The 14,731-nt window shown below is 42.6% G+C and overlaps 1 protein-coding gene across 1 annotated transcript in view; it reads right to left on the bottom strand.

Annotated features, from left to right (window-relative positions):
• The window catches only part of SDK1 (sidekick cell adhesion molecule 1), a 391,467-nt gene extending 382,913 nt beyond the window's left edge, over positions 1-8,554 (bottom strand). The window contains exons 1-2 of the mRNA XM_066198540.1: positions 8,499-8,554; positions 6,836-8,207 (exon numbers count right to left, since the gene is read on the bottom strand). Coding sequence (XP_066054637.1) covers positions 6,836-7,295 — 460 coding nt within the window. The 5' untranslated portion in view covers positions 7,296-8,207; positions 8,499-8,554. The remainder of the gene's footprint in view (positions 1-6,835; positions 8,208-8,498) is intronic.
• Between the last annotated feature and the right edge of the window lie 6,177 nt (positions 8,555-14,731).

Genomic DNA, 14,731 nt, shown 5'->3' with positions numbered 1-14,731 from the left:
AGTGGTTTAAAGAGACCTAAGGGATATTGATTTATCTACCAGAATCAACTTTCTTTTCAGGCTGCCGCAATAGAGCATGGAAATGAGAAAAACAGGATTAAAGAATCACATTATCTGCATAAAAAGCTCTAATGCTTTATTGTTTATAAAAATGACACTTCAAAAGTTATCTGAATGCTGTGACGTAAGATTGTACAATCCACTTCCACATCTTGCATTAAGGGCTGTTAAAGACTTCCTTTAATCAGAGTTGTTGGAGCTCACACCTCTTCTTTTTAACCTACTGAATCTGTGCATTAGCTAGAAACATTAAATACTGGTGGAATTTGCAACTTAAGTTGCAAAGTTTCTTTTTGTTTAAGAAGTATTATTCCTATCATCAGCCTACAGAATTGAGATATCAGGGGACTAGGGGAATTTTCATGTAACTTAAATTTAGCATCTACCTTATAAATTCGGGTTGGGAAGACTCCACCCAACAGAGGGAGAAACTCACTGAAAGGGACTTTCAGAGAAAAAACCTATAGTTAAGTCTTCTAAACCACCTCACTTCACTGTTTTCTCCCCAGGAGCAGCAGCCTCCACATATTTATAAGAAGCCAGGCCATGTACATTCCCTTGTGTTTTGTCAGAGTTGGAAAATTCCCTCCCAACTGAAGCTGATCTTAGGAACGCTGCCAGGGTCATGCTCTGGCCAGGTCTGCATTGTCCCTGATGCCTGTGTGACCCCAGTCTGAGCTGCTTCAGGGAGCTGAACAGCTGAAAATTAGAAACACTCCCCTTAACAAGCCTAGATCTACATTTCTAATCTTAGTGAGGGTGCCAGTTGTATTGCACCTCAGGGGCATTTCACTCATAAAACACGATTAGCAACAGACCAGTGTCTATTCTAGGAACAGATTTGTTGTTTTCTATAGCAAAGGCAGAACAAAAAATGTCTCTTTGTAAACCAAAAATACAAATGCTCAAGATATGATGCCCAAACATCACATACGTCTAGAAGTCAAAATCTGTGCCATGAGGAGATCCCACAGACACCATCATATATGTTTAAAAGCTATGAAGTTGGTATCACTTTAAAATAAAAGGCTCCTCCCTTCTCAGCATGTCACCCTTTGAACTCAGAGCTGCAAGTGCTACATGAACTAATTCCTACAGAACCTTCCAGGGATGTGACATTCCAAAGGTCACGTCTGTAAAGGAACTGCAAAGTCTTACTTTACTCCAGGGGCAGATATAACTTCAGAAACCCCAAGTTCTTTGGGAACAGGCCTTTCCATGAAGTTACATTTTTGTTCTACGTGAGCTCTATGCGTGGTGAAGGGTCATCTCTGAGGCACATGCAGTGAAGAGTCTTTATTCACTAGAAAATATTCACTTGATAGTCAGAAATAGAACCCAAGTCTCATCAATTACTTGCTTTCCAGCTGTAATAACTGTAAGTAGTCTAACCCAATGCCATGCTATAGCTGCTAACAGTTCTTCCTTTGGTTCACACAAAAGTCTTCTTGTGCTGAATTTAAAAGATTTCAAGCAAATGAAAGATGGAGCCAAGCACTGACAAGAAAACAAAATACTGAAAAACTGATCAGTGGGCAGCACTCAGTCTCAGTTCTGACTAGGTAGACAGGAAAAATAATAGGTATCAATTTAAACTTAATCATAATGCACATGCATATAGAATTTGTATTAAAGATGCAAAGGTATTGGCATTTTATAATCCCTACACAAATCTTATGAAAATTGCTCTATTTCATATGTCTTAACATCAAGAAAACACAATCTTGAAAGTATCAACATATCATCAATTTATTCCCTAAAAGCTATTTAAATATATATTATGTATGCACACACGCAGAGGGAGGAGGAAAGGCATATTTCTGTAATGAACTCAGCATGAATAAGATTTTGCTCCATGAGGGATCTAATTGCCTCTAGTCAGCCCACAGACCCATCACAGCAAAAAGGTCCAGCTGGAACAAATAACCAGGTCTTCTAGAACGTGATACTCAGGTGAAGCTGTGTAGAAAGTTGATAAATGCATGGAAATCTTTTGAGTCAAGAATGTGTTCCACACTTGTACATGTATGTGGTAAGAACAATAAGACAATAAAAAAAAATCCCTCTCAGATCTACAATAGCCCAATCCCTTCACTCAACAGCTTCCTGATAATTCGCTTAGAGGTAGTTTTTTAGTATTTCTATGGTTTGTTTAAGCAATCCTTAAAATATTAGGCATTTGCCTTCATTATTCAAAATACATGACTATGCACAGAGATGGCAGAATCTTCCAGAACAACTTTTCAAGGACACAGATTTCCTTTCTGTTCTTCTTAAGTGAAGTGAAAGCCACAGAGCAGAACTGCCACAGCCTCTCTCCACACCCAGGTCATTCCTGCTCTGAGCTTCTCCTGGCAGTGCATGAACACAGTGATAATAAAACACCCATTAATTATGGTCTCCCTTCAGCTCTAACAGGACCATTATACTGCACTCTCAAGGAATCATCTGAAACACTGCACTTGGAATGTTAATATTATGTGTTCACAGCTCTTTGAACTTGCTGTAAGAAGTCTTAAGAACAGGTACTTTTCCAGCAAAACATAAACATATAAGGCACACCAAGAGTTACCACAGCAGAGAGAGTGAGAAGTCACATGGCCCGGCCACAGAAAATGCCAACCATCTCCACCCCAGTTCTTCTTAGACTGGGCCTGGATCTACTCCTCCAAATCAATTGTTTAATTATTATAATTATATACACAAAAAATTCAACTGCTTAAAAACTAGCACATATTTATAATGCTTATCCAAGGAAAAGAAGCACAAAAGGCAAACCCAATACAAAATCGTGAGTTTCCGACAAACAGTAACAGAGTCTTTTGGAATTAGAAATGGTTTCTTCTACATTTAATTCAGAATCTTTTTCACTCTCCAGTAGGTATGGCCCTAACATTTCACCATCTCTCCATCCTTCTAACAACCAAATACTCTGTGCAAGTTGTTTATCAACTCTGCACCTAATGCAGTTTGAAATTTGCTTGAAAAGGCTTCTTACACTCAGCATATTTATAATACACCAGATCAAATATTTGAATTAAGGAAGTTGGGCCCCAGACACATTCTCATCTATCTACTGTGTCATGGCTTCTTTCAAAGCATAATTCATATCAATACTACCTTAAATGTACATTCAGGTATTTGTAAAATTCTGAATACGGATTTGATTAAGTAGCATAAAAAGATTACAGTTCCATTGCCATAAAACTAAGAAAAATCAAGCTTCTCTTTCTTAGTATTTAAAGATACCAGGCTCCTGCTGGAGAAGCTTAAAGCTTTGCTCTGCTTTTATCTATTTTAAAATCTTTCTGAACAACAACCATCAATCCGAAGAAATATATTTTAAAGTATTCTTTCATTCCTCAACAAAAGGCAGACATTGGGAAGGTACTTAAATCCATTTAGATGCATGTAGAGTAGCCTCTAGCAACTTCCAACCTATTTAAATAAGCAGAATTTTTCTATTTCCATACAAATATTCCAGTAGTTTAGTAAACATTTTGTACCTCAGTAGGCATCAGTGTTTGTTAATCTCATACATAAGGAATAAATTCCAGTGCTGCAGGAGCTCAGTGTACTCCCAGGACTCTGCCCAGGCATGCAGACCCCTGAGCCAGACGTCTCTGCAGGAGGATGTTCCTCCAAGTACAGTAGGAAACGACTGGGGCCAAATGATTCACTGCTCCCATCACCTCCCAAAGTCTAATTTGATAATTATAGTGATTATCAATTAGCATCTCATCACTATTTGATGACACACGATGACTTGAGGCTAACTAGCATCTCGCACATCATTTAACAAAAATGCCAGGAAAAGAGGGCTGGTGGCACAGGCCAGCAGGCAGAGAGAGCTGAGTAAACAAAGCAATGTGCGACAGTTTGGGGACTCTTACAGGTTAATTTTTCTGAGATGGGCCAGTGCAGACATCCCCAAGTGTGAGGGGACCCTGTGCAGAGCCCCAGCCATCACTGGAGTGGGAGCTCCATTCCCAGCCTGGGACAGGCCACAACCTTTGTCTTCTGTACCTGGAAAGTCACTCACACCATGAGAAGGTCTGCACAACAACACTAAGGTTTGAAAAGAATCCTTTATTACTCAGGACAACAACCCAATGAACATTTTAGACTAATTAAACTCACTTTTAAAAGGAAAAAGGAAGCAGATAAATTTTATATTGAAATACGTAACAGAACTATCAGAAGACAGAACAGCTGAAGAGCTAAGCACAAAATGAATTTACAAGTGGTTTTGTCTACAGTTCACCACTAGATCAGCTTTCACATGGATGATCATTCAAGTTTAGAGAATACTCAACCAACCTGTTGCAGCTGAAACTCATTTCTTCCATTCACCTTGAACTATAAGACACTTGATCTCAACAACTTTACCTGATCTGTTTCCTAGGAATGAAGAACCTGCATTTCAGTATGCCTGAAATACTTCTTATGTCTTTAATGCTAGAATAGTTATTATGGAAGCATTAGCTGGTTATACTGTTGTATTATGATTCATTCAAAAGAGCCATGGCCCATATATTTAGAATGTTCATTTCTTTATCTTATAAAAAGATTGAAGTCATGTAATTCTCTCATGCATATGACCACATCATTCCATTAAAAACATCTGTGGCTGTAGCAGACTTTCCATTTTCATGAAGGACTTTTATAGAAATTGTCATCTTCACTATAAAGTAAATTTTTGCATAAAAATGATGAATGTCTTAGAATCCATTAGAATTCAGAGTGCAAAAAGAACCATAAGTTGGAAATTAATACAAATTTTGTGAAATTCCAATAAAAGCCCTCTCTACATCAAGACCTCCACACTGGTTTATGTGTCAAATAATTCTTATGAGGACTAACTGTAACCTTCAGCATTATATAAAATCTAAAATGTATTTTGTTTCTGCATTACATAATTGTTTTATCTTTCATTGTTTCATGTCTTCTACACTTCATACCTTTATCTGCACCAATATTTTTCAGAAATAATATATCTTATTCTCTTCCCTTCCCCTCCTTGCCCTAAATACTCTTAGTTACTTAAAACTAACTTGGTGAAAGGACTTTTTTGTGGGAAAGTTTGTACACACTACATAACTCTCTGAGATATACTGTACCTGAAACTGATACTTCTGAAAATGCTGAGTAATCTGAAATAAACCATTGAAAAATTATGCTCTACTATATGCCAAACAAAAGTTTCAATTCACTTTTAATCCAGTAAGATGGCTAGTTTACTACTAACCATAGAAAAACTGCTTTACATGGCATCTAAAATGATTCCTGAATGCCTGGCACCTAAAACTACCTTTTGTGATTTTTTTTTTCATTTTTAATGTAAACAGCAGGAATCATCAGCATTAATCTGCCAACATGAAGCATCATATTGGCACCTATCAACAACAATTACCAAAAGAAAAAAAAAAGCAAAAAATGACGTGAATTTTAATTTGCAGAAATAATTATGTCAGGTATGGCTTGTTTCAGGATAACAATGCTCTGTTAGGGCTTGCAGGCCTCAGCAGAAGTAATTTGGGAATAGCAGTGACAGCATAAACAAAGCACTGAGAAAGGTTTATGAGGGTGGAGTCCATATAAAACACTGGATTAAATCTCTTCTGTATCCTGCGGCTCCAAACTTTCCGAGGATGCAGCAGTGAACCCAGAGCAGACAAACTACAGCAGACTTGGCTTCCAACCCCTCTTCCTCAACACACGAGCCCCATCCACTTATTACAACTGAATGCACCGTTGTTGCCCGTGAAATACTTGAAAACAAAGAGCTAAAACACAAAGACTATTCCCTTTCATGGAGTATTAACTTCCGCTTTTAATAACTAACTCCTGGTCCCACACGATACAGTTCTGCATTGTCCAGCACACCCCACTTCAGCCAGACAATGCACACAGCAATAAAACTCAACCCAGCAAAGAAAGTGAAAGCTGCGTTTGTTCAGCGTGTTATTTGGCGCAGCCAACTGTAATGCTTCTGCCTGCCATTTATTGTTTACTCTGTCAAAGGATTATTAAGAATTAGGGTACATTTGGCGATTTTTTGAGAAGGGAATTTACATGTAAAGTGACTGACACTTGGTATTTAAAGTCTATTGGTCGAGTCTGACCCTTCGTTTGCAAGTGACTCATTTGACTGCAAGGATCTCTGATGTGGAAATGCTCAGATACGAATCAATTGCAGTTTTTGTCTCGGGTAAATGTTACTTGGCAATCCAGAAGAAATGAACAATGCTGAGACCAAGGCTCACATAGAATAGTGCTCATATGTTTAAAGAATTCCTTTTACATGCCTGGTTTAGTTCTAGTCGGAGGATTTATGACTCCCCTTCTCCTAATAACTTATCTCAGAGCACAGTGGTTTTAAACACACACACACAGACACAGAGACACACACACACAAAACCAGCAGTTAACTCTTTTGCTGCCTGAAAGAACTGCACGGATGCATTTAAGTAAATTTAAAAAGCAGGTTTGGTGCTGATAGGGATTGTGATTCTCCGTGGGAGGTTGGGATAGGGTAAGGATACGACTAGAAAGGGAGAGACACACGTAGGTACAGTCTGCAAATCCCTGCTCCATAAAGAAACGATTGTGTGTAAGAAACGACCATTCCTACATGAATCAGCTCAGTGCGAATTCTGCAGTGTATCTCTGATAAGGATAAAAGTAAAAGGGTTTCTCTGTACCCGAGCAAGATTCCCTTCCTCTCAGAAGGCAGATGCAGCATTTCTATAAACAAAAATATCTCTAGCCCTACCTTGTGCCAGTGCTTGCAACATGTGGAGCTGAAGCAACAGAAACGCCCACCATCCCCGACAGAAGATGAAACAGAAGTTTAACTTTATCATCATTCCGCCTCGCCTGCTATTCCTTCGGGCAATAATTTCGCGATCCACCTTTCTTTCAACCGGTGTTGCCTCACCGATCCCCATCCGATGCGAGTGGCTGCCACTCCTGGCAGCGCTTTGGTCATCGCTCATTCCGCACCCGCGGGCCGGGCTGTCTGTGGAGGGTCGGGAGCCTGTGCCCCGCGCTCCGGGGGGAAGCGAGGCCCCCACTCGCCGGGATCGGCGGGCTCTTTGATTTGTGCTCGCTCCGCCTGCAAGCCGGGAGCAGCGCTCCGTGTGCCTCCCGCTATGACAGTCGCCACCTAAGTCAATGTTTCTTGTGGAGGTATTGATTGCACCAAAACAACCAGTCAGAAATGTGAAACACATGTTTCTCTGCACTGTCACATCCGATGCCTTCAGCACAGAGGGAGTAAGTTCACGGGCGTCAGTATTTCAGTAAATCCGGATCCTTCAGCACATCGCAAACAGGAACAGGGAGAAACTGATCCATCTTAGCAGCCACCAGCAGACAATCCAAAGAGAACCTTTTATACTGCAACAGTGATGGAAACTGTTACCCCCTTCATTTCTGTGGAGCGTTGTGAGCTCTCCAGCATGCGTCCCATTCTCATGCAAAACCCCCCCGATGGAAGTGTTAAATTCTCGTAGATGGAAAAAAAAAAAAAAAAAGCGCCAAGGAAAAAAAAACTAATTGAAAGTATCTCGTTATTCCTTGCGCTAAGGATTTATTTCAGACAATTTCAAGATTAGCCATGCAGACAGAGTAGTCTCCCGATATCCCCGCAAAGCTCTGCATAGTTTATATTAATCCGATTTTCCTTGGAATACAAATCTCTACCGTCAATAGAAGGGTTTGAAGGGTCCTCGAGCAGGTAAATCGAGCAGCTCTGGCTGTGATTCCAGCTCGCTGTGCAGTCAGTCAGCCACAGGCCAGTGCCGGTGTCACTTGAACTCCTCACGTTCAGCCGGAGGTAGGGAAAACCTCAGTTGATCCTGTCTCCCTCCTCGAAGGCTGGTGCCGATCCCTTCCTTGCAGGGAGACCACGACAAAAATCACCTCTAACAGGGAAAGCTCTTTTTCTCTGGCCGGTTGTGGACGCAGCAAGGAAGCAAACCCTCAGCAGGACAGTGTCTGGGGTGGGGGGGAGCGAAAATCTCCCGAAACAAACAGCAACAAGGTGAAATCCTCCCAGCTCTGCTGAGCCGGGTTCCTGCTCTCCGCGCTGATGCAGCCCAGGGATCCCGGTCCTTCCTCCGAGCGTCTCTCCCTCACAGGCGCTGTAAACACAAGGGGGAAAGCGCGATCACAACAGCGGCAGCGGCGGCAATAAAACCCAACCGAAAAAAAAAAAAAAAAAAAAAAAAAAAAAAAAAAAAAAAAAAAAAAGGAAAGCAAGGGCTGGAGGTTTTACATTTGAACAATGCATCGGGTATTGTTTCAGTCCCGCCTTCCGTAAAGGGAAAACTTTCGTGGGAGATTCCCTCCCCCCCTTGTTAAAAGAAAGGAAAGAATAGGAGTAGTTATAAAAGAAGTGCACCCAGGATAAAGGGGAGTTTAAAACAAAGCACCTAAACGCGAAGTTGATCAAACAGGAGCCCCGCCAGCTCGCTCCCGCCCCCGAAAGCCGCCTCAACTTTTCTCATCGCCGCAGGCGGCGGCGCAGCGCGACCCTGCCCGCGCCCCCGCCATCCCCCCGCGCCCACCTCGGCGTCCCCGCCCCGCGTCCCGGCTGCCCCTCGGCTCCCTCCGAACCGGCAGCGGCGCTGCTGGCTCACCTCCCGGCTCCCCGCACGGCTCTCCCGCCCACAGCGCCTCAGCCCACCTTCCCCTGACCTACACCTCACCAGCGGGGCCGTGTCTGGGCTGGGAAGGGCGGGAGTGGGGGGGCGCATCCTGCGCGGGGCTAAGGGGATGTGTGCGCGCGTGTGTTTACCTCTACGCGTGTGTGTATCTGTACGTGTGTGCCACTGTCGGGACTGGGCTGGAGGGGGGGTATTTCAGTGCAGGTTCCGCAGCCGCGGGAGGGGGGCACACCAACACCGCCATCCCCCTCCCCTCAGGCCGGCGGCGCGGCGGGACCTGCGCTCCCTCGGGCCGGGGCGCTCATTGGGCGGGCGGGCGGGCGAGCGGGGCGGGAGGCGCGCGCGCGCGGGGGCGGGAGCGGCGCCGTGTCTCGCGGCCCCCCCGTGCCCCCTCCGCGCTCCACCGCGAGCGCCGGCCTGAGGGGACGGCGGCCCGCGCCCCCCGTCGTTTGTCCCCGTCTCCATCTCCGTCTCCATCCCCGTCCCCGCCGTTCCGGCAGGGCGCTCCGCCGCCGCGTCCCCGCGCTAGCAGCGCCCCCTATGCCCGCGCGGCGGGGCCGCGGGCGGGGACACGCCGGGCCCGCCCGGACAGGCCGGGCCGCCGCCGCCGCCTCGTCCCGGGCGCGCCCCGCGGCGGCCGCGCTTCCCGTACGCCGGAGGGCCGGGAGCGGGAATGCGGTGACACAGCCAAGGGAGCCCCGAGGTGCGAGTTAACCCCGTCCGTGCGCGCTGGGCTCTGCGGTGCTGCCGCGTTCCTGAGCGCCCCGTGGAGGGGAGCGAGGGCTGCAGGTTGGCAGAGCCAAAGTTGGAGGTTGGCTCCCGCTCCTTCTACCTTTTTGACAGGTGGTGTGTGTGGTGATGGAGCCGTGCAGCAAACACTGTGCATTATCACATCAAATACAAGGTTATTGTCCCCTGTTATTAACAGACGGTGTGATGCGTGTCTGACAGAGGTGTGTTACCCAAGAGAGCACCTTTTTCTCAAGCCTTTGTTATTTGACAGCATACAAGAAAGGTAAGGCAGCTACACACTTTGCACCCCAGCACAGGGGAACACTTCCCCTGGTTCCCTGGCAGTGTCTCCTGTGCCCAACACCTGCCCCTCAGCTGCCTCCCTGTCCAAGCCGTTCCATCCATCAGCATCCAGAGGTGCAGGACAGCTTTTCCCCCTGACCCTCCCTTTGTATCTCCCAGGTACATCTGTCTGCCAGATTCCCTCCTACGCCAGTCCCTGCTTCTTCTAGTACCCAAGAGGTTATTAAATCTTATGACATCTCTTGTCTGCCCACCCTTTGTCCCTCTGTGCCAGCTTGTTCCTGTGTTCAAGAAGTTGCTGTACTCAAATCCTCATTGTAGCACCTTTTCCTGGTACGAGATATGAGCTGTATTCACCAGCCACCTCTTCCTTGTGGTTAACAGAGTATAAATAACGATTCTGTTGTGCCTCTCACGTCACACTTTCCTTTTTTTGTGCATAGACCACATTAATAATTATCTACACATATCAGGACTCAGTGCTTATGATTTTCCCTGCAATACGTCCGTTTTGAGAACAATGCAAACTGAACCCAGATTGTGTTCAGAACTGACCTCAAGGAAGTAACAATCTGTTTGTAACTCCCCTTGCACCATTAATAGTAGTTATTTTACTGCAGCGTGAAAAAAGGCCTTTTTATTTAACCAGTAATTTTGGGTGGGACTGAATTGCCTTAACTGGAAGTGGAAAATATATTTAATTGTGTGTTGGGCAGTTTTGATTTGGTCCTTTTTTGAGCACTGTTAACAAAGGAGTGTAGAGCTGCTCACGGAAATGACAGTTTAAGATTTCAAATTCAGTTTGATATCTAAGAAATTCCTCGGTGCTTCGTCATAAGTTCTAAGGGAAGCAATTTGCAGTGGTTATGATAGTATTATGAAAAGTCTGCTGAAAGAGTCATTGTCACACTGGTGAAACCAAGGCGCTACAAGGGAGAAATGCTCATTTCTGTAACGTCGGTCAATTTCAGTGGAAGTTTGTTTCCCTTTGAAATCAACATGTTTTTCTTGTAGCCCTTTAAATCTGTTCAGCGTGTAAACATAAGCGTTGAAAAGTAACCTACAAACATAAACATAGGAAAGTAACCTATTTTCATCACTCAGGCCTTGCTTTCTTATTTAAATAACATTGTGTCTTTTATACTCGACATTTTGGGTGAAATGTTTGCAGTTTGTTATTTCCTCATTTTTAAGAATGACCACGTCTGAGAGGACAATATTCATGCTTGGGGTTTTTTTTTCTATTTACCTTGGTTACAGTAAACATAATAGTGTTCATACCTGAAAAAAAAAAATCTGATATCTTGTTATCTAAATTAGTGAAAACTTTTTACCACTTCTCCATCTTTCATACATGTAGCAATGAAACATATAGCAGGAATACTGTTAGGAGCTCTCCCACCTGAAAAAGGAGAAACAACAAATCTGAGGTCATAAAGACATAAAAAAAGGCCTGGATGAGTTTTCGGGAATTTTAAAAGTAAACACAGAAACAAAAGAAGCGATGTAGTTAGTTTTTTTAAAGCTGGATAAAAAAAAAAAGTTAAAAGTCTTTTTATCAATGATTGTTGTGTTTTGAAATGAGGTGTAAATGCGGTGAGATAATGAGACAAAAGAGAAAGGAAGAAAAGGCTCCACTACTCAAGACAGGCCATTTCAGGAAAGGCAGCCTTCTAGCCAAGAAAGTGGAATCACAGAACTACTTCCACAGGAAAATCTCACCACTGTTTCTTTACAATACTTTATAACTTCTGAGGTACAGTTTATTGACTCTTTAGCATTTGAAGTTAGCTAAACTCCTACAGATGGAGCGTTCTCATATGCAAATAATTTTATATGCTTTTTAAAGTTTTATTTGTTTGTTTGTGGGGTTTGCTGGATTTTTTTTCTTTGTTTTTGATCACTGCAGCAGGTTGTTGGGATCTGCTGTATCTCCTCATGCAGTCTTTGGTTCTTGCAGTCATTGCAGTGGTACACAGCTGGGGTCTAGGTTATGCCAAACATGATGGTTTTTGGCCAGGTAATTGCTATGGTTTGTTTGGCTATTTTAGTCCTATAATAATTATACTGTATTCTCTTCTACTAAAAAAAAAAAACTCACCAAAATGAATCAGTGATTTTTTTAATGTGGTGGTTTTCACCATCACACTTTCTTTGATGGTGACTTACTCCACCTGGAAAATTTGACTGGTAAAGTCTTTACCAAAACCTTCGAAAATTTAACAGAGAGCAGTATGAACACTATAACAGGCAAAATAAAAGTTGTTATTCTAGTAAGGTCTTCATCATAAGTAATGTAGAACAATTACAATTAATTCCTAGGATAGGAAGTATAGATCTTGTTGGTACCCTGAAAACAGTTCCATGGATTGTTCCTACACTTCCATTTTCCTTCACTCAAAGGCTTAAAGTGCAAAACTCACAACAAGCAATTTTATTGACTACCACATGATAGTCCCAGAGGGTTTTAATATTGCCTTTCCTTTTCTCCCAAGAGGGACAGTGCTTTAGAAAACAATGACTTTGCAAGTAGAAAGTAACTTTCTTTCAAATGGGAATGTTTTTCAGCATATTAAATCAACCTGGATTCAATGAACTTTTGGGAGGGGGCTAAAATCTTCCCCAGCAAGGGTATATTCCCAAAAGACACTAGCCAGCTGCTCTGCTTTTATCAAATAAATATGCTTCTACGTCAATAAAAAACATTGAAGAGAAGGAAAAAGTATCCCATTATATGCTGGAAGTCTCAGGGGAGACATTAGGCAATGACTTCACCACACTTCTGGAAGTGTCTCCTGCAGCAAACGCTGTTGCAAGAACAAGAATAACTCCTAGTAAATTTTACTGGGCTTAAATAACTTAATATGGTGTCAGTTTATAAAGCCCCCAAACAAACAGAATGACAAATTTTTGTTTTCTCCATGTGGTTTGAATTTACATAAAAGAAATTAGAATTAGATTTATGTACCTCTTTGGTCTGATTTTAAATTCAGAAGTGCAAGCAAATTCAGAGTTAAATTCCTTCGCTTGCTGCTTAATATGATTGTGCTGAGGAGTGTGGGAGCAGGCGAGGTGCAGTTCTAAGGCACAGCTGTAGAAGTTGAGGGCAGAATGAATATATTGAAATGTTTCATGGCTTTTATGAGCCTGAGAAGGATCCTGCTAGAGCTGTAGCACGGCTATATTTATGCTCAAATGCAGTTAAGCTGATGGAAGCAATGTCTGTGCTGTTAGGACAAGGGGCTAACGCGATTTCTGAATTATCCCATCTCCTGTATTATCCCAAGGTAACGATAGGCTTTCCCATTTAGCCATCAGAAGAAATTCACAATGACCCAGCCATGTTGCCCTGCTGTGTTTTATGGAGTAGAGCGTTAGCGAAGTAACATAAAGGATCAAGACAACACGTTCTGCGTTTTTGAAATGTCGACGTTTGAAAACATTCTCAGAGCCTCCCAGAGGAAGTCTACAGGGGCTCTGATGATTCTACTCCAGACAAGTTGGGCTAGAATGGAGACAGAGATCTTCTCTTAAGAAGTCTGTGCCTTCAAATACCAGCGGGTCTGGCTACCCAGCCATGGGTTGCCGGGATCACCTTTTCATGACTCTGATGATGCCCCAGGCACGAGTGACCTGAGCACTTTGAGAACTGTCTGAAATTGCCCATAAATACTGGGGCAGGCTTTGGACAAAGACTAAATGTTTCCGTTGAACTTAACCTTTGTACTTAGGAGTGCCATCTTGGGGACTTCCTCAACTTTCTGGTTGATCAGGAAAAAATAAATGAAGCACAATCTGAAACCATAAGTACAAAAGAAATCTACTGAATAGCAGCTGAATATTACCAGAGAAATGCATTAATGCATCAGCTTACACTTGATCACACTAGGCAGAAGACTTCCAGAGAATACATCAGACTGTAGGAAATGCAGTGTTGGTTTCCTTCTTTTTCCTCCCCCCATCCTTTTTCTTTTTCCTGGCACTAAACCAAAACCCGTTCACAACAGTAAAAAGGACCGCTTCTGCAGGACACGTTTCAGGTAGGACATAAAATGTTAAATACTTTGAAATGAGATTAGATTTCATGGTGTTTTCCATTTTTCAGTAACTATTATATGAAAAACCCAACTACAACAACAACAAAACCCCCACAAAATCGTGAACTGAACTTCTTGTAACTCATGCAAGATCCATTGTGATTTCTATTGATTAAAATTTTCTGTATTTCCCAAAGATGCAGTAATATACCTGTGGTTTCTTCCAGAGAGGGTGCTAGTTTAGTCATTAGTGAACTGGTTATTGTCTTCCATATCCTTATTCACAAAGGTATTATGAAGACCTAAGTGACTTCCTTGCAGTCCCTGAACAGTGCAGAAAACTGCACTGGGTTATTAAGGATATGGGTTATTTTCAGATGGAGTATAAACAAATTGTATAAACAAGCACAGACAACTGTTGAACACTTTGTGATGGGATTCCATCATTACAGTGAAGAACAGTGTTAAATGTATACATGGAGATCATATTCCAAAAAAGTAGCATATTCTTGAGATCCTGTAATTGAGAAATACCAAGTGCTATGTGATGAGTTAGTTCATTATTACAACCCTGCATTTTTCTGATTTGATTGGCATGATTCAAATGGAAAAGCCTTAAAAGCAAAATGCCGGTGTGATAAACAGATAACAAGGATGAAAACAATTACCACAAGGGCTTGAGCAGTCCCACTCACTAAAGGGGAGAAAACTGAACATCTCAGCCATGTTGCTGCTGCCATGGACATTTTGTCCATCATATAAAAATAACCAGGTCATGAAATGGCAAAGTGAGCTTTAAAGGATAAATAGAAGCTATTTGCAGTGATTGGTCACCTTAGCTTTATATTATTTTTTTCCTCCATAGGACATGAATATATATTGAGGAGTAGTATTTTAAATTAGGATTCAAATCCAGAGGAATCTGCC

The sequence above is a fragment of the Chamaea fasciata genome, unplaced genomic scaffold (genome assembly GCF_029207755.1).
Source record: "Chamaea fasciata isolate MVZ Bird 193981 ecotype frontalis unplaced genomic scaffold, bChaFas1.0.hap1 SCAF_16, whole genome shotgun sequence".
Lineage (NCBI taxonomy): Eukaryota > Metazoa > Chordata > Aves > Passeriformes > Sylviidae > Chamaea > Chamaea fasciata.
Note: the sequence above shows the minus strand (reverse complement) of the source record. Positions and strands in the feature narration are given on the sequence as shown.